Here is a 19492-nt window from a genome sequence, read left to right on the forward strand (position 1 = left end):
CTTTTTTTGAAAACGTTCTTATAATATAGTGTGCTCTGAAATTACTGTCAGTAAAGAAACGAATCTTTTAAGTCTTAATAATAGTTTGACATATAACAAAGCATTCTTTTGGGTTGTTAAAGATATACGAGTTTGAAAATCGAAGAAATAAGTCGGTTTCTTTTGAACCATTTTAACGAAGTTGTGCTGTAAAAAGAGTTTTTGGGACTGGCGAACGGTGTTAGTTGGGTGCGTTTGGGGCGATTTCTATTTAGAGCTCCAGAGGCACAAACAGCTGTACATAGGAAAGCCCAACAGCGATTACGAATGCGAATGGGAAAACGAATGTGGTGGATGGCGAGACAACAATAATAATAAAGCCAAAAGGTGAGAGCGGAAAAAATAGAGAGAGCAGTGCCCCATTCGTGTTGTATTTTTTTTTTATGACCGCCGCCACTGCCGCCGACGACGACTAATTTTGTCGATGATAGCCGTTCGGTTCGAGGCAAAGTTTCAGTCAATTTTGAGCAGGCAAGCCAAGCGGACGTATAAGTAGAAAAACTAGCTCCAAACGTCTGGAAAAATAAATATATATTGAGCAAGAGTCTTGAGAGGATTACGTACTTAAGCAAGTAGCACTCGCACCTCGCAACAAACAAACAAACAACAACAGAACCACAACAAAATGTCAGCACGCCGCGTCACATTGAACACACGCGTTTCGCGCGCCTCCACCTCCACGCCGGTGGGTGGGGCCTCCACCTCCTCCAGGCTGGGCGCCACTTCGCCCACCTCGCCCACCCGCACCACCCGCATCCAGGAGAAGGAGGAACTGCAGCACCTGAACGATCGCCTGGCCTGCTACATCGATCGCATGCGCCACCTGGAGAACGAGAACAGTCGTCTCACCCAGGAACTGAATCTCGCCCAGGACACCGTCAACCGTGAGACCTCCAACCTGAAGGCGGTCTATGAGAAGGAACTGGCCGCCGCACGCAAGTTGCTCGATGAGACGGCCAAGGAGAAGGCCAAGCTGGAGATCGATATCAAGCGGCTGTGGGAGGAGAACGACGACCTGAAGCCGAGGTAAAGCTCTAAGACGGGGGTCTTGAATTGGTAACAGCGTATAATCAGACAGTGATGTCATATACACAGGCCCGCGAAAAGCACGGGGAGAAAAAGCGAATACTTTAAGAGACTTCTTGAGAAAGTACAGTCAAACATGCTTAGATAGTTCCTAGCAGGGTGGTTTTTTAATTATATACCTTGTAGGTATAGTATAGTATAGTCAAACTATTTCCACCTTCATTCAGTTTCTAAACATTTTTTGTTTGTTTTCTGAGAAACTTTAAAGTTTTAAAATTGATTTCTTTAAAAAAGGCTTTATACCTTGTAATTAACCTTTTTTTTGACATTAGGAACGGTTTAGTCTTAAAATCTTTAAGTAAAACTTTGGTTTTGTGATATTTTTTGTTAATATTTAGTAGTGTTTTGATAATATTTTACCCTCAATTCTATACCTATGTTTATATTCGTAATTTTCTTTATATGTAGGGCCTGATAGAGAGAGATAGCGATTGGGAGAGACTGTGAGAGAGCGAGCGAGGCCGATGATGTCATGCCAAAAGCACATTTCGAAAGCCACGCACATGGGAACTCGCTCTCTCTATCTCTATCGCTCTTGTTTATTTTTTGCTTTTACACTTCCAGAATTCTCTAGGCATTTTTATGCAAATGTTGGTTTCTCAGCTAATGAGTAGCCGAAAAAAACATCAAACAATAACAGAAATAGCGACGTATATCTGAATGAAGGTTACAAGACTATGATGTCATGGCACGCAGTTACAGATCCATACGTAATACCAGTTTTTGTGTGATGTCAACAAATGTTGTCTGCTTAGTTTTTCCATTTTCGAGATTTCCGTTTCGCGTCGTTTACGTTATCAGGCAATATTTATTTTGGGTATTTATTGCGCGATGAGGCCCAAAGCTTTTTTTATTCACAATAGGCATGGATTTTTGTTTGTGTTTTTTGGGTGAGGCGTGTTAACGAAGTTAAGAGTTTGGCTAAAAGTCACGGGCTTAAATGTTGGATAAACTTGAATTTTCAGCGTGTTCATGTGTGTCTGACGAGTAGAGGAAAGGAATGCTTTCATAAAGAGAAACTTTTTTTGATTAGATATGATAAGATTGTAGCAGAAAAGTGGAATTTTTGGTTTTAAAAGATAAAAGATTCACATTAAATAATTTTTTTATGATTTTCTAGCATTGTCTACTGTTGTTTATTAGCCATATGTTAATAAAACAGTCACAATTTAAACTGGATAAGTATGTTTTAATATTTAAGTTCAATTAAACATTCCTAACAAAGTTTTTAAATTCCTATATGTTGACAAAACCATACAATCAAATAAATTAGGTCAACGGAAGGAATTGGGGGTAAAGAAATGGAACTTCAACACGCACACACAAAAACCGAAACGCAGAAAAAATCGAAAAAAAAGGAAAAACTAGAACACAAACAAAACAACCTTGAATCTATTTTATTTTCCGTTTTTACTCCCCCATTTTTACACAACTTTTCTTGATTAGCTACGAAAATTGTTTATATTTACTCGTTGCAACAGAAAAAGCGGAAAGAAAACCGCTAAAACAGAATGTGAGGTCCCGACTCTATAGAAATAAGCTTTCAAATAAGGTAAAAACATTCTCCTCAAAAGGTGGGAAACAATCTCCATAATTTAAATTTAATTTTTTTTGTAATTTAATTTTTGAATTAATTCAAGGCGTGTATAGTCAATTATGCCATAGTTGAAATCATGGCTTTTGTTGTTACTCAATATAGAGAATTATTTAAAACGTGCCCACCACGCGAGGCGCCGATTGACAACCTAAATTATTTTCAGAAACTATTTACGGATTATTTGTGGAATTTTCATAGCTATTTTTTATAACGTGTTTGCTCTTGGCTAAATAGAATTCTAAATAGAAAAAGCTTTGAACTGGTAGGTGGTCATAAATCACAAGGGGCCGGGGGAAGGTGGTCAGAAATAGCCGGGCTACTTTATGCTAATGGCATGTGACGACTTCTCTCAAGGCAAACAAAAACCTCGAAATGTTTAAATATTGATTGTCCAATGGAGGATCGTTGAACGAGTTTCCAAGCGTCGATATAATTTAAATAAATAAAATGAATAATACATTTGCTATTTGAAAATAAATGTGATACAAAATGTGACTCAGTTCAAATTCTGTAGATAAGTGACGTCATTCAATGAGCACATGTAGATAAAAGGCGAAAAACAACTTCTTATATGAATCGTCTATATGGAATTATTTAGATATTCTAGTTGCCTCCCACCCTTTTTTTTTGTGTATTACAAATTTAAATGGTACTTCGAAAACGTAGCAAATATATAAACTGAATTTTATCAGAGTTAATCAATTATAAAAGAACATATTCTGGATTCTATTTTATGTAAAATGTTGGCTCTTATAATTTAAATGTTTTTATTTTTCACAAGGGTTTAAAACATTATTGTTTTATAGTAGACTCAATATTAATTTTCAAATATTTTCCTTCCCAATTTCAGACTAGAGAAGAAGACAAAGGAGGCCACAGTGGCCGAGAACAACGCCCGTCTGTATGAGAATCGGTACAATGAGATTAATGGCAAGTACAGCCAGGCTTTGGCCGATCGCAAGAAGTTCGAGGATCAGTCCAAGGAACTTGCCTTGGAGAACGATCGTCTGCGTCGCCAACTGGATGATCTTCGCAAGCAGCTGGAGGCTGAGACCCTGGCCCGCGTGGACCTTGAGAACCAGAACCAGAGCCTGCGCGAGGAACTGGCCTTCAAGGATCAGGTGCACACCCAGGAGCTCACGGAGACCCGCTCCCGTCGCCAGATCGAGATCAGCGAGATCGATGGCCGCCTGTCGCGCCAGTATGAGGCCAAATTGCAGCAATCGCTCCAGGAACTCCGCGATCAGTACGAGGGCCAAATGCGCGCCAATCGCGAGGAGATCGAGCTGCTGTACGACAACGAGATCCAGAACCTCAAGGCCGCCGCCAACAGGGCCGCCCAGGGATCCGCTCATGCCACCGAGGAAGTGCGTCTCATGCGCGTCAAGATCGATGGCCTCAATGCCAAGCTGCAGGATCTGGAGAACACCAATGCTGGCCTGAATGTGAGTATTAAAAAGTTGCAGTTCAGAAAATGGGAAACGATGTTTGAGAAATGGTCTTCTCACTTATTTGAGAAGCAACGTTCTTGAAATCAAGACGAAAGTGCTCTCGAGATTGTTTTTCTAAAAATATCGTATTTTGTATTGAAAAGCTAAGCAAAAAAAATTGAGAAAGAAATTTCTTCTCACTCATTCGAGAAGAAAAGTTCTTGAAGTTAAGAAGAAATTTAGTTTTTCTTAAAAGAGTATACGTATGTACATTTCTCCCTTCTAATATTAATTTCCCCCTTTTTTCTTTGGATAGGCTCGCATTCGGGAGCTGGAGAACCTTTTGGACACGGAGCGCCAGCGCCACAACCAGTACATTGCCTCCCTAGAGGCCGAGCTGCAGCGCATGCGCGACGAGATGGCCCACCAGCTGCAGGAATACCAGGATCTGATGGACATCAAGGTGTCTCTCGATCTCGAGATCGCCGCCTACGACAAGTTGCTGTGCGGTGAGGAGCGTCGCCTGAACATCGAATCGCCCGGACGTCCAAATGCCGATTCTGGAATCTCCAGCAATGGCACCCACTTGTCCGCCAGTGGTAGCACTCGTTCCGGAAGGGTGACGCCCAGTGGTCGTCGCTCGGCCACTCCCGGAATCTCGGGATCCAGTGCCGTCAAGAGACGCCGCACGGTGATCGATGAGAGCGAGGATCGTACTCTTTCCGAGTATTCCGTGAATGCCGCTGCCAAGGGCGATCTGGAGATTATCGAGGCCGATGTGGAGGGACGCTTCATCAAGCTGCACAACAAGGGAACCGAGGAGATCAATCTCACCGGGTGGCAGCTGACCCGTATTGCCGGCGATGAGGAGCTGGCCTTCAAGTTCTCGCGCGGTTCAAAGGTTCTGGGCGGTGCTAGTGTCACCATTTGGTCCGTGGATGCCGGAACCCCACACGATCCACCAAACAACCTGGTGATGAAGAAGAAGTGGCCGGTGGCCAACTCGATGCGATCGGTGCTGGCCAATGCCGACAAAGAGGTGAGAGTCTTGTCCATATACAACACGTGCGGCACTTGCGACATCTGCCGCCACTGCAGACACCTCGAGTTTGTGCTGGACCAGTACGATATGCTATATAGATGACCATTATAGGATTATAATTTACATATGTATTCTATTTCAGGATGTTGCCAGCTACGACCGTGTCCGTGCTAACGTTTCCAGCCACACCTCGCGGCATCGCAGCAGCGGCACGCCCAGCACGGGCTTTACCCTCGGTTCCGGAGCTGGATCTACTGGAGTGAGGAGTCTCTTCTCCCTGCTCTTCTAGGCGTCCCATAGAATTCGAATCGGATTGGATTGGTTTAGAGATATCTCTTCTAAACACCCCACCCCCTTAACTCACCGCAGAGACTCACAGACTCGAAGCTGCACATTCACACACAACACGTAGATCGTTATAATACCTATTATATGGATCCTTCTCACATATCAAGCAACATGTGAATTATGTACAACCAACAATACTTCGTTCAACTCTTAATGTTAAATGTTTAAGTGCCCTTAGTTCATGTCTTTGACTCTATGCGTCTCCTATGTATGCTTAAGTAAGATTTTTTTCACTCCACACTCTCTGTGTAATTTATGATGAGAACATGCATTTTTGGTAAAATAAAAAAAAATATATATATGTTGAAAGAGAAAAAAACAAGAAAATCAATTAATAAGCAAGTTTTAGCAACTCCGTTGGGTTGCTCATTTTGCGTGGAAGCCAAAGCAGCTTAGGATTTGCGCGTGGAAAACTTCTTGAGTTGCTGTCGCGGCATTTTCCACTATCTCAGGTCCAAGACCTGGCCATAATGGACAGGTAAGTGGAGGAAATTAACTACAACAAGTCGGGGGACAGGTGCAGCTGGGAGCAAAACTATGGGCTAAAACCGAATGAGGTCAACGAAAAAGTTTTGCAACTTTACACCGGGAGAGGTCGAACAAACTGGAGCTCAAGTTTTTAATGGAGCAAATATACAGCTAGAGGCGGAAATATTATTAAAACATTCCGTGGAGGCCTTTTAAACTAATAAATGATTCGAAAGTGCTAACAGTAAACCTAAGATTTATGGTTTTAAATGGTAATGAACTACAAAATACGAAAATTGTATTTTTTTAATAGGGGTATTTAAAGTTTTCGAATATGTAAGCTTTTAAAAATAATATTAATAACATAAGAGATTACATAGCATTTTCTTGATGTGTTTTATGATTTAATAAAAAAAACCATTCCAAGTTGTTGAACCTCTAGACTATAGCCATGTCTAAATAAATTCTGTTCTCATTTACAATTTTTAGAGTTGGTGTTTGTAAGACTTATAATCCCTATGCTTTCCACTGTTTCATCTGCATTGCTCCGCAGGAATTAACATCACCAGGAAGAGGATCCTTTCGCTTGGCGACGCCAGAGCCAAATAGGGTTATCTATTGCTCGGCCATTTCTCGCAGTGCATGAGCAGCCACTAAGGCAACTTAGTGGCGCTTGAGTGACTGCACGATTCAATGGAATGAACGCGGGAGAAAGGCGGCGGAGAAAGGAGAAAGCGGCTGAGGAGCGTAGGCGGGGCAGCAGTAGACAGTTGACTTCAAAGTAGTTTTCCTTGGGAAAGTTTTTTCCTCCTTGGCGCACGTTTGCATGCGCATAATAGGATTAGTCAAAGTAATAAGTTGTTTTCCTTCTCTACTTTTAGCTGCTGATGCTACCTAGATTCCTGCTGCTCACAGGAGCAGGATTGTAGCTGTTTTTTTTTCTCTCCTGGCCAGGTGAGTGGGCGTGGCCGGTGCTTTGAAATGCAAATCTCGACGAGACAAAGAAGAGACAGCCAGGTGAAAGGAAAGTTTTTCGACAGCTGCCTGCGAGTATGCAACATATTTTGTTGCATAGAAACTAAAGCCGCAAAACCCCAAAAAAATAAATAAAATACCACAAACAAAATGCGTTAAGTCTACATATATTAAATGTGGGTTTAAAAAGGTACATTATTAACAAAATTATCTGAAGTTTTACATTAAAAATAGAGATTTAACATAATTAATGTAGACAAAAACAGATTATTTTTGATCGACTTGATTTGCCAATTAACCCATAGTTGAACTTTCGTAATCCTAACTTCCCCAACTCAAAGTCTTTATAAGTCAAACTTGGCAATACTCTATATGATATAACATATATTAAATGGAGGTTTCGTTTGTTAAAAATTATTCAAAATATTTAAATTAAATAAATACCATGTATGAATTCTACAGTTTCATTTGTGTTTCTTCAGTGCACACTCATATGCAGAACAGTTCGAGCACAACCCAAGTTTTTGGCTTATTGTGGTTTATTTTGTTGTTCTGAGAATTTTTGCGACCATTTTCGAACTTTTGCCAGCTTCCGCTTTCTGCCTCCCCGTGCAACTTAAGTGCATGGAACACGCTTATCGGTCACATCCATTCGCCCCAAATCACACACACACTCGAGCACACAACACACAGAGACACAGAGAGACTTTTGGGGCTTAGGCCAAGATTTTGGGCCAACTGTGGGCCGACAGTAAGTTCGGTAAGTGGACTTTGAGTGACCTTTTTGTGGGGATCCTGTGGCCATTCGGTTCCTAGCCGGGCCAACACACAGATTGGGCTGCTGGCTGTTGGCTGCCTGGATGGTTGGTTAGTCGAAAGTTCAACACACAATAAAATTATGCAAATCTTGGGATCAGCCGCTTACAATTTCCGCTCATCCATATATACACACACACACACGCATATTCTCCGGCCTACGCACTTCGATTCCTTTTCGAAGGATGTGGCAAAAGTTTGGTTGCGGTCTTACTTGGGGTTCTATTTTTGATTTATTAATTGAAATAATTGGTCAAGTTGGCAAAAGCCTGGCGATAAAGTGCTAAATTGCCGAAGGAATTGATTTGTGCTCAGAAGGGGAAAAGTCTTGGTGGAACATTCCATGATTCGTGGTTGGAGATTTTAAGATTCCATTCTAAGCCTTTGGTTTGGCAAAGGTTTAAGGCTCAAAAAATATATCAGCTTTTTATTGACAGTTTAAATGTAATCAAAGGATATTAATGATTTTATTTAACCTTATCCTATGCTGATTTGTACTGCATTGGTCTAAAATAAATAAAGTCCCTCAATTTGCAATTAAAATAGACTTCACTTTCAGTCACAACTAATTGATTTAAATAAGACAAAACATTTTATTATAATATTTACTTTTTATGACATATTTTAGGTCAAGGAAGCTTATTCCACACTCTCTAATAAAGGGCATTCTCATACCAAACACCAGGAGTAGGATCAGGATGTGCGTGGCTGAAGCGTCTAACAACCCAAATAACTGCTTAATTTGTTTTTCCTCCGACCCGCCCTTTGAGAAGACCTCCTAAAATTCACCTTTGCTGTTTGCTTGCACAGCAGCAAAAATAACAGCAACAAAAGCAGGGCCAGGCGATGAGGGTAAACAAAGGCTAACCTGAACCCAAACTCAAACTCAAACTCAAACTCGAACCTAAAAACCCGAACAACCCTCCTTAAAACCGTCAGCTGGCTGTTAGTTTGTTGACTTTAATGGACCAGTCTTATAGGGGCGGAGAGTGCCAAAAAAGGATACCCCGGAAAAACTGACACCGCCTGGTCACATGCGGTTCAACGCCCAGAATTAGGAGATTTCCCCAACAAGGCCAGTTGAGGCAGCAGAAATTATTCGCCACTCTTTCGTAGCCCTGGGTTTTAGAGGGTTAAGAGTGTTCCGGTCTTGTTTATGCCTAAATCAATTTGCCGCATGAACGGGTCTTAAGTGTAAGCGAAGGGAAAAGGATTCCCCCAAAGACCCTCATCTCTACCGAACCTTTCATATTCATACGTGTCCCGGACTAAAGGATTATTAGGAACTTTCCACTCCAAAAGTGAGACGTGAGTGGCCTACTTTGGGGGGTTCGGGCCTTTTTGCGGTTGGAAGGGCGGAAAAAATGTGGAAAATTAATAAAAAGAACAAATTATAAAGGCATTTCACCATAAGAGCCCGACGAAATGCAGGAATTTATGCTGTTTCGTAAATATTCTGGAATTGTTTTTGCCTGTGGCATCCAAACATACACATCAAGTATTTACCCCATCTCAGGAGCTCTTTCACATATTAAAGCCGCAAAGGCGGTTGGTAAAAGGAAGGAGGGGGGGAAGGGGTACAGACATGACGATGTTTGACCCATGTGGAACTGCATTCTTGGCCATATGCAAAATGTGGGTCAAATAAGCCAGAAGGGATTGTGCACAGAGCCATTACGTGATGCACGTGCCACACCTCAGCAGGTGGGCGTGGCCCCAGTGTCTATGTCTGCCCCCTTTTCCCGCCCTTCCTGTCGAAAATGCCACAATTCATCTTTTTAATCGCGACCCATAAATCAAATGTGCACAAAAATGCAGGCCAAATGGGAAAATTCCTGAACAAAAATTTGTGTTGCATACTTTGTGGCGCGCTTTAAGTTTGATAGGAAAATTATATAGGGTTCCATTACAATAGTCAGATGACTAGATATCTGTGCCATAATTTCTCTTAAGGGTATTGTAAATATGAAATCAGTTTTTATATCTAAAAGTGCAAGTATTTTCGAGAGCGGATCGATCTATTAAAACCTTTTTTAATTTACTACTTTTTTAAATATTTATGTGCCTATTAAAGTTGTAATTAAATTGATTTAGCAATTTCATTAGCCAATCGAATCAGTTAATTGAGGAATTCCACACAAACCTCAAACCTGAAGCATTGTCCCTTGTTTCTGACCCTTGTGTGCTGGTCGATCAAAACCCAATTAACTTTGGTTGTTAAACGAACCAGCATCTGGGCCCCCCCCCCTGCCAGCCAATAATAATAATTACAGAGCAGGGCAAATTAGTTGACCAAGAATGAGGTGTGGGGCAGAGGGACTCCTTTCACTTCCCGTCACATAAATCAAACTAAACTCCCCATGCATGTCCTTTGTTGACCATGTTCTGGTCGATTGTGGACCAAGTCGTTAATTGCCTGGGCAAACTGCCACCTTTGCCCTTCGTTCCTTCGAGTCGGTCACAAGGTACAGGAAAAATATTTGTGTTTAATTTGGTTACACACATTTTGGTTGCTGTAACTGCAAATTGATTATTACTAGCCAAAACGCAGGCAAATGAACGCGGTGGGGGTGGGCGAAAAAGGGGTTAAGGGGTTAAGGGGCTCAGGGGATGTAGAATCGTGGCATTGGAGCCGCAATCTGCACAACTCTCAGATCCGCACATCCCTTGCCGCTCCATTGGGCTGCGGTTTTTGCCAGCGAGTGGAGCGACAGGCACGACGACATTGCATGTTGTCGGTCGTCATGGGTTAACATGGCTAGTTTGGTAAAAAGGGTGTGTGCACACGGAAAGAAATTGAATGAAAATCAAGTAGTATGAAAACTGAAACGATTTCATATTATAGCTCATAATTAAAAGCTTTTCAATCTTAACTTAGGATTGTAAAGATTTTCAAATAGGTTTTTTTTTAAACATTTCAGTCATAGCTCATCTTTCAACCTGGGTGTTTGAAATGGTATCCCTTTCTTTCTCAGTGAGTGAGCAATGCCAAAGATTCGCCACAAACGCGAATCTCGATGCGAGCTGGGATTCTCCGGTTTCAGTTGGAAGCCTCGGCTTTCAAGACCCGCTCCTCCCCTTGATGATTACACAAAATTGAATGGCCGTGCATCCTCTTCGTGGGGATGTGTCTACATCTCTGCACGATTCTCCGTCCCTGACTCCGTGTCAATTTGAGTGTTGAAAAGTGGTCTCCAGTGGCGGCGGTTTAGTTTGCTTTTCGCGTCTCCCCAAATCTCCCCCCTTTCGCCATTTCTCCCCTCGTCTTCTGGCTCTGCGGAGAATTGCGAATTTCTGCTTGCCATTTGTGTGCAGATAACTTTGTTGTTCGCTGTTTGTTGTTTTCCGTTTGCATGCGCGAGAATGTGGGAAATGTGCGTGTGTTTTATTTATACATTCCCACATCGCCAACCCCTCTCATTTTGCACTCCCAAACCCTTAGATTTCGGTGGGCGTATCGCTTAAATGTATCCCAAAATTTGAATTCAATAGCTACAAAAAAGTTTTTCTACTTAACGAGCTAAAGCATTTGGCAGATACATTTTCCAGGTCTGGACCGCAGTTTTCTTTTACAAATCAAATGTCAGATACAGTCTGTCCTCAAAGTATGAGAAAGGTTTTGGCATTAATAAAGTCTCTTTTAGAATCTCAAATTTGATTTGTTTTAGGTTATTATATTGGAGAAAATAAAAAAATAGTTCTATCAATATTGCTTCATGAGAATGTTAAAAAAAAGTTTTTCGGTTGGGACATTTTAAATAATCAATAATATCATGCTCTAAATCACTTTTAAAATCTTATAAAAAATTTTGCTTGTAAAAAATATGGCAGAAAATGGATTGCTACAACTTTTTAAGTTGGGATGCAGTCTGTTATTTATTTTATAAAATAAATAAACTCTTAATTTCTCTCCCCCAAGTACTAACAAAGAATATTTTTCAAAAGACATGTTCACACATCGTAAATATAAATAATAGTAAAGTTCGGTTCGCTTAATTACAGCACGCACTGTGCCGAACTTCGAGACTCGAGAACAAGTTGTTGCATAGTTCCATCGACCAAGTTGCTCGAAACTGGAATCCCCCGCCCAAAACCCCACCTCAGAGTCGCTAAGTAGAGCAAAGAACATTCTCGTTACTTGTTTCTTGTCGATTGAGCGAACCAAGAAAAGCCGCAACAACTTGCGAAGTACATAAGTTCGAGTCGCTATTTCGTATTTCGAGACCCTTGCAACCCGGCAAAGTTCCAGCCACTCGAGTTATCAGCCGCAAATAGGCGGCGTACTATGCATATGCAAATGTTCCCCGGGAGAAACTTGGGACTCACCTCGAATGTTGTGAAGACGATTTTCTCAATGGAGCCAAAGTAGCGTTCCCACAGGACCTGAGTCTGCTGGCGAAGGGCGAAGATGCGTTCCGCCGATATGGAGCGTACGATATCGGGCACCTATATGTACATGTGGGAGAAATAAGATACAGAGAGGTGTGAGATAAGAGATGGTTATACCCGTTGTATACGTAATTCCAGCTTAATAGATGCAGCACATCCCGGGCACCTGAGCAACAATGCATTAATTTACAATGCACAGCTTAATTGGCTAAAGGATCTCAGCCACCCACGGGTGCCATTCATCATAATTGCTAGAGTGGCTGTAGTGACTGTAGTGGTTGGCACGGACAGGAGAGTTTGGCCCACTAAATTCAAACAGTTTAAAGAGTTTGCCCATCCGCCAGCCAGTCGAGAGTTGAGTTTCGAGTCCGTGCTCAAGTTTCCTGCTCAAGTTAACTTAATTAATTGCATTTCCTGCCAATAAACTACAAAGGCAAACATGCCAATGGACGGGGACAGGAAGTGCAGGAGGAAAAAGGAGCAGGAGGAGCAGGAATGAGAGCTAGCGGAGGAGGAGGAGGAAGGGAATTCGAATGAAGTGCGACAGTAGCAAAAAGTTCACCGAGAACAAGTATAACAGAAATTCTTCAGAGGTTTCAAATCTCGTTAAAGTTCCCCAAAAGTAGGCTACAAAAATCTATTTTTTTGATATATAGTATATATATTATATACCATAAAACTCTACATATGAAATATACAGTTAACTGGCTGAAAACTTGTGAAATAATTATTTTAAATCTCTAAAAATGTAGATGTAATCTAATTTTGTAACTAAAATTCTTCAGAGGTTTTAAATCTCATAAAGTTACCGAAAAGTATGCTATAAAAAATGATTTTTTTTAGATATATATGTACTACACAAATTTCCAAATATAATGTATAATTAACTAAGTTAAAAGTTTCAAAAGACTTGTTTTGAATATCTACAAATCTACAAAGTGGTTTTCCACCAGTTTGGATACTACATGAATTCTCTTTTCCAAACTATTTTTTTGAGTGTAGCTTCAGTAGCAGTTGGACGCGCGAAAGCGTGAAGAAAAGGACACTGGCAGGCAGGCAAACAAATGGAGCAGGACACGCTCACACACACAGCGGGAGTGTCAAAGAGCTTTCTCCTCGCAGGAACACGAAAAGGTGCGGACACTGGCAAGCACTCACCTGGCTCTGATTGGGAAATCTTCGCCGCAAACAGAGGCAAGCAGTGGGTTAAGCCCAAGAATGTGCTCAACCCTAATGGAGAAGCCAAAGTCCGATAATCCTTGAGTGGGATTCTGGGTCCTGGTGCTCTCTAATTCTTTTTACAGGGAATTAACAGGGGTTTTTCTGATGTACTTCTGGGGTGAACAACTTTGTAATGTATTTATTGGTTTTATATTTTAGTTTAACGACTTAAGCTTCGGATATTTCAGAAATATATAAGCAGTGCAACATAATATTTTAAAAATATTTTCCTAGGAATTTATCGAGAAATATGCTGATGACACATTTCCGTTCATAAGAAACTTTTAAATGAATTTTCTTCCACCATAACTTGCCGGCCAAGGACATGCCAGGACCCCTGAACTCCGGCTCACAGGTGCACAAATCTTGCAAACTCTTGGCAGAATATTCATCAATGGCAAATGGCCGGACATTTAGAGAGGCCAATAAAAAAGTGCAACAAATATTTGCGACGCAGTAAAGTGACAGCTCTCGGGGTTGTATTTACAAGGGTTACACCTCCCAACCAGCCAACCAACTAACCGGCGGACATAAACAATGAAAACTTTCCTCTTTTTAGACAGGTACCAAATGAAATCGCTTTGGCCAAACGACTCCAAAAAGTGGCACACGAACTGCCACAGAACGCTGTGCATTCAATATTTCATATAGGAGGGCCCATATCCCAACTATATAGTATACCCATCCACAGATATCAATAAATATATGTATATATATAGACCCGGCTCACCTGCAGCAGAAGGCGCTCATCGGCCCAAATGGCTGCCTGCTTCCAATCGATTTTCGATTCAAACGGCAACACCCAGGCATTGGACAATAGTACGGGAATGCATCCAGCCTGCAAGGCTTCGAGGAATCTGCAAAAAAACAAAAAAAAGTACGGGAAAAGGGACGAACACCCGAAAAAAAACCATGATAAAATGCCATTGTGAAATGTAAAATGAAAATTGTTTTTTATGTTTTCCACCCATTTTTTTTATTACTCCTCGTTTTTTTTTTTTGTGGCTTTTTTGTTTGTGTGCTTACCTAAAGGAACCCAAACGACGTCCACGCGGCACCAAGCAGAAAGTGGAATTTTGCAGTAGGGTCTCGTAGTCGTACCTGCAATAAACGAGGAACGGAAAGAGCGGGCAGAACATGTAAATTAGTGAGAGCCATGGCATTGCATAATGGGATTCTGGAGCAATTAATCGAACAAAGGAGCCCGGCGACGAAAATGCGACCCCAAGGAGATGCAGACATCCGTACCCGTCGAGAACTTATCGGCATTACAATACGATAATGGGTGGCGAATGGAGGTGTACAAACGAATTTCGTTCACAAGAATATAAAGGCTTGCAAATTGGTTTAAATAGGTTAAAGTTTACATGGTCAGGTCATAGTAATTGTCATACAATGAAATCCAAACTTAAATTTTAAGTACTAAACAATATTTCATTAAAAATCCTGCTATTACCCAAATAATATTAATCCCATGGCATTAAGTACGAAATATTTGTATTTAAAATTTAATCACTAATTCCCTCAAGGTAAACCACATTAATATTCTAGTTAAACTAAAAATGTTTTTTTTTTCTGCCCAGATTATTTTGGTTTACATTAAAGTAATTATCTTTCCAGTTCGGGGATTATTATCCCCCAGATTGCGCTTCTCTAAATTTCACAGAAATTACTTAGAGGTCTCTCTCTATCTCAAGCTATCGTTTTGCTGCTTAGCAATCGAATCTGTTTCATTCAACTCGTTCTGCTGCTGCTCTTTGATATTCAGCGAAAATTCCTGTAATTCCAGCTTAATGCTCAACAGGGCGTATGCTTAGCATTTGCTCACATTACTCATACGCCGCGTTATCCGACTAGGGCAAAGCGCTGAAAAGGGGAATCCAGAGAAGGGGGATTTTGAGCTGAGACCACAGTGCGCGTTTTGTGTGGCCACTTTAATCTTTAATTCCAAAATCAAAGCCACGAAATGCATCAAACTGCCATAATACGTATACGCCATGTACGCCAAACATTGATTCAGGTGAGTGTGGGTGTGTGGGTGTGGGGTGTATGGTGTGTGGTGTGGGGTGTGGATGGGTATTGTCCGCAGGGCTCGGTGGTTTTAGTAGGGCGGGAATTACGAGGCTGGGCAGTGGAATCGGAATCGGTGTGCTGGCAGTTTACAAGTTAAGTTGCGCGTAAAATTACATGTAGTTGGGCATGTTCTGCCCTCCAGGCAACATTCACCACCATCATCCCTGCCCCCCCCCCCCCCCCCCCCCTTGCCCTCCTATCATCCTCCAATCCCTTGCAATCCTGCCCCTCTTATAAATCCCGACCCCTCATCATGAAACTTCCCTAAATGGTCAGCAATTTGAGCTCGGTACATTCGCGTTTTAAAAGCAGAATCAGCAAAAAAATTTATTAGGAAACTGCATGCGCAGCTTTTTGGACATTGACAACGCACCGAAAGCTAGAGAGAGAGAGGGGTAGAAAGCATTAGAAAGAGAGGGGGATAGTGAGTGAGTGAGAGAGTCAGAGGAAGCCTGCAACAGTCGTAGTCTTCGGTATGAATAATCTTGAGCAAACAACATAAATTGCATGTTGGCTTGCTTCTGACATTTTGGCGAGAGTTGAAAAATTGCACTGCCAAATGCATAGGCAGGCAACTAAAGCCATGGTCCTCAAAAAGGGTGACGGCATCTGATAAGTAGAAAGAGGGGAAAAGTAATGATAAAGTTCAGGATATTACGCAATGCCCTCTTGAAACAGTTTATGCAATTAAATCAAGAATTATCAAAGCAAAAAGGAACACATTAAAATGGGTATAGTTTATTTATTTCGATATCCTAACTTAAATGGTTTTTACTTTGCAAAACATTTTCTTTTTAAAATTTAAATTGCTCTTGCATATGTACATATTGTTAATACTCCTAAATTGCATGCCAAAATGTTTCCACATTGCAGAAAAACTATAATCAAATAATCCCCTGTGCCTTAGGCAATTTAAACTCTTTCCAAATACAGCTCTCTACCAATATAAAAAGCCATTTCAAGCTGAAAATACTCTTAAATTTCGTTTGTTCGGTTTATTTTCTTAAGGCTATTTGGGTTGAATGGGTCATTTGCTTGAATTTGCCTGCTCTGGAATAAAAAAAATAAAAGAAAGCCAGCATTTTTATAGCATTTAATTTATGTAAGGCTATTCTTTTATACCCCTTTCGCGTTGGTAGGGGCGTGGCTTTTGGCCTAACTAATTAGACAACATTATGCATACAAACTTGGTTATACATTCGAGTACATATGTCGGAAAATTCACAGCTCCTTATGCAGGTCACTGCACTGGCTTATATAAAGTATCCTGGTAGGACCTTTTGCCCCATTCCCCATTTGCTGTTCGCTAGTTAGCTACTTGTTTAAGCAATTAAGAGCCGCCAACATGCAATGTTGTTGTTTAGACAGCAGCTTAGTTCAACCAGCGACCTCTTCTTCCCGCCCCAAACTTTAATTAAATGATTTTTAGCTTTCAGCCAAGTTAGGCGAACAGTTCTGTGTTCAGTTAAGTTCGGTTGTGTGGGGCTCTGAGTTCCCAGTTCCCAGTTTCGAGTTCCGGGCACCCCAGCTACATACATGCGAGCAAAACTTTTACTATTTACACGCGTTTGTTGTCAAAAGTTGTTGCCACTGCCGCTGTTTCTGTTTCGAAAACAGAGATGTTTATGCCACTGGCCGTGTGCTTAGTTAAGCTGCAAAAGCAAAAAGCACGACCACTTCATTAGGCATTAGGCAGCTGAACTGTGAATTAACAGGCAGAATGCAGCAGTAATTAATATGCCTTTTGATTTTTTTCCTTTTTTTTAGGAGTACCCAACGAGTTTGCATAGCTATTTATTGGCCAAAGGAAGCGCTCTTTGCAAAAGTTTATCAAGTTCCTTACAACTTGCGTGCCATATTCAAAGAGTTATTTATTTTTTAACTTTCTTTCAAACAGCTCACAACTTGCGTGTTTTATAACTTAAGCAACAAGTTGGGAATTTTCTTTATTGCCTTTTTTCAAAGCCTTGAAAAACTTCACTTGATGTCACTTCAAGGCTAATGCAGCAGCAATTAAGAATGCAGTACATTTTTCTTTCAATGAATTCAATGAAAAAGTGAACAGGAAGAAAGGATTAAAAAAAAAAATTTAAATAAAGAGTTAAAAATACATTTTGGTTTAAATGTTAAAGGATATTAAACTGTTTTCATTAAGAAGCCTTATATTATTTTAAACATTTTCATAATAATTACAATTTTTAATACATGAATTTAGAATAAATATAAATATTTTTCTCTCTTTGAAGCACCTATGCATTAATTAGTATCTGCTACAGTATTTCATGATAAAAAAGTTTACCACTTGCAATGGCTTTTCTTTTCCCATGAAGTTGATCTTTTCAAATCTTATGAATCGTTCGAAGAAAGCAAAGAAATTATGAGTTTCCTTCACATTGCTAGTCTCAAAAGCCTTGGAAAACTTTGCTCAATAAGAATTACAGCACATACCCGGCAATTACTTAGTCAGAGGCAAATGGTTTCAATTCCCCACCTGTTGCCCAGCATTTGGCAGAGATTCAGGGGGAGTTGGATTGTAAGAGGAAAGCCACAAAGTAAGTCACTTCGGTTCATGTCAATTGCTCGAGCCTAGGCCAGCAGAAAATTAACATAAGCAACTGGCAGGGGGTGGTAACCCACTAAGCTCGCAGCAGGCATATAATTTAAGTGGTTTCCAGCTGTCAAAGGTTGCCCTCCTGCTGCCGGTGGCTTCATTTTCCTGTGCTTTGTGCATTTTTTTTTTTTTTTACCCGGAGCTGTTTGTTGTTCGGGGAATTCTGGGTTCTAGGGCTGATTGAGTGACTGACAAACTGACTGACGGCGGTAGGGAATGAGGTTGTGATTTCCCATTTAGTCTCATCATTTGGGCTTTGCCTTTTGCCTTTGACAGGTGGAGCATCCACCTTTGCTGTCCCCTCTCTCTCCGGAAAACTAATCCACCTTTTGTAGTTTTCCGCATATCGGTTCGACTCCGGCTCTTGTGGTTCTTTTTTTTCCCTTCTTGCCAAGCACTTATGTATCGTTCTTTTGTATTTCAGATTACGCCCTGTCATCTTTGCTTTTTGCCCAGAACTCCTACATTTCTGTCTCGGTGGCGTATACGCAACATTTAGGTAATTTCTGAAAGTAAACTATAAGAGAACTTTTTGCCTATGGTATGGCGGGAATTGCCTGTCAGCTGCAGCGAAATGCAAAATTAATTAAAAATATCCTAAAAACAGCAAAAATGAAAGAGCAAAATGTAGCGCTGAAAAAAATTAAAGGAAAAAAACAACAAATTAGCAAAAAGAAATGGGCAAAACGTCAGGACAGAATGCAAGTTGGCAAAAAAGTTTCCGCGAAAGACGAAGGGGAACTGCGATGAATTTCAATGAAAATTAAATTTTTCAAAAACAGCATTTGGAATAAAGACAATTTGGAAAGCATTTCGAATGCGCTGCAAGTCCCCAGAAAGCAGACAGAGTGCAAAGAACAAAGTGCCAGCACAAACAAAAAATCCAACAGTAAGAGCAGATAGAAAAAAGCATCCACCCACACGCATCAAAATAGGGAAAAAAAGGGCAAAAAACGCAGCTGCAAAAGTTGCCATTGTTTGGTCAGAAAGCAGTTGAAGCCAGGGCAAAAAGATGATAAGGAGAAGCAGAGCAGCTGCATAAGCTACCAAAAGGGTACAGAGAAAGAATTAAATTAAAAAAATTATATTTGTTATATTTTAAAAAACTCTGCATTGGTTCCAAATAAAAAGATTTTTCAGATGATAGTTGTTTTCCTTTTGCACTATATTCAATTTTATGATAACTATGTAGTGTTGTTTTAATTTAGCAGCCGGAAGCTTCCTAAACTGCGCGCATGTATGAGAAAACACCGCCCATTCTCTGCCACCACACACACAGTATGCCACAGCGGAACATTTAAAACAATAAATAAAATAAATGTGTTTTTTTTGTGTTTTAAAACCAATGTGACAGCGAATAAAATTCATTTGTAATGTCAATATAATTTTGTTTTAAT

The 19492-nt window shown here is 40.7% G+C and overlaps 2 protein-coding genes across 3 annotated transcripts in view; one reads left to right on the forward strand and one right to left on the reverse strand.

Moving 5' to 3' along the window:
• ttv (exostosin glycosyltransferase 1 ttv) overlaps positions 1–19492 on the reverse strand; it is a 75858-nt gene that overhangs the window by 10653 nt on the left and 45713 nt on the right. The window contains exons 3-5 of the mRNA XM_017073728.4: positions 14438–14512; positions 14142–14268; positions 12128–12247 (exon numbers count right to left, since the gene is read on the reverse strand). Of these exons, the coding sequence (XP_016929217.3) occupies positions 12128–12247; positions 14142–14268; positions 14438–14512 (322 nt within the window). The remainder of the gene's footprint in view (positions 1–12127; positions 12248–14141; positions 14269–14437; positions 14513–19492) is intronic.
• On the forward strand, positions 483–5869 carry LamC (Lamin C). 2 transcript variants are annotated; one of them, XM_017073729.4, is made up of 4 exons: positions 483–1065; positions 3573–4167; positions 4469–5274; positions 5337–5869. In XM_017073729.4, exons 1-4 carry the CDS (start codon positions 665–667, stop codon positions 5455–5457), a joined length of 1923 nt encoding a protein of 640 aa, XP_016929218.3. In that variant the 5' UTR covers positions 483–664; the 3' UTR covers positions 5458–5869. The 2 variants fall into 2 exon arrangements, with proteins under 2 accessions (XP_016929218.3, XP_016929219.3); XM_017073730.4 differs by having other exon boundaries at positions 484–1065; positions 4469–5191.

The sequence above is a fragment of the Drosophila suzukii genome, chromosome 2R (genome assembly GCF_043229965.1).
Source record: "Drosophila suzukii chromosome 2R, CBGP_Dsuzu_IsoJpt1.0, whole genome shotgun sequence".
Classification (NCBI taxonomy): domain Eukaryota; kingdom Metazoa; phylum Arthropoda; class Insecta; order Diptera; family Drosophilidae; genus Drosophila; species Drosophila suzukii.

Coding starts and splice junctions, on each gene's coding strand:
- LamC (XM_017073729.4), top strand. CDS start 665: ATGTCAGCACGCCGCGTCACATTGAACACACGCGTTTCGCGCGCCTCC. Junction 4,168..4,468: donor ACACCAATGCTGGCCTGAAT/GTGAGTATTAAA, acceptor TTCTTTGGATAG/GCTCGCATTCGGGAGCTGGA. Junction 5,275..5,336: donor CTCGAGTTTGTGCTGGACCA/GTACGATATGCT, acceptor ATTCTATTTCAG/GATGTTGCCAGCTACGACCG.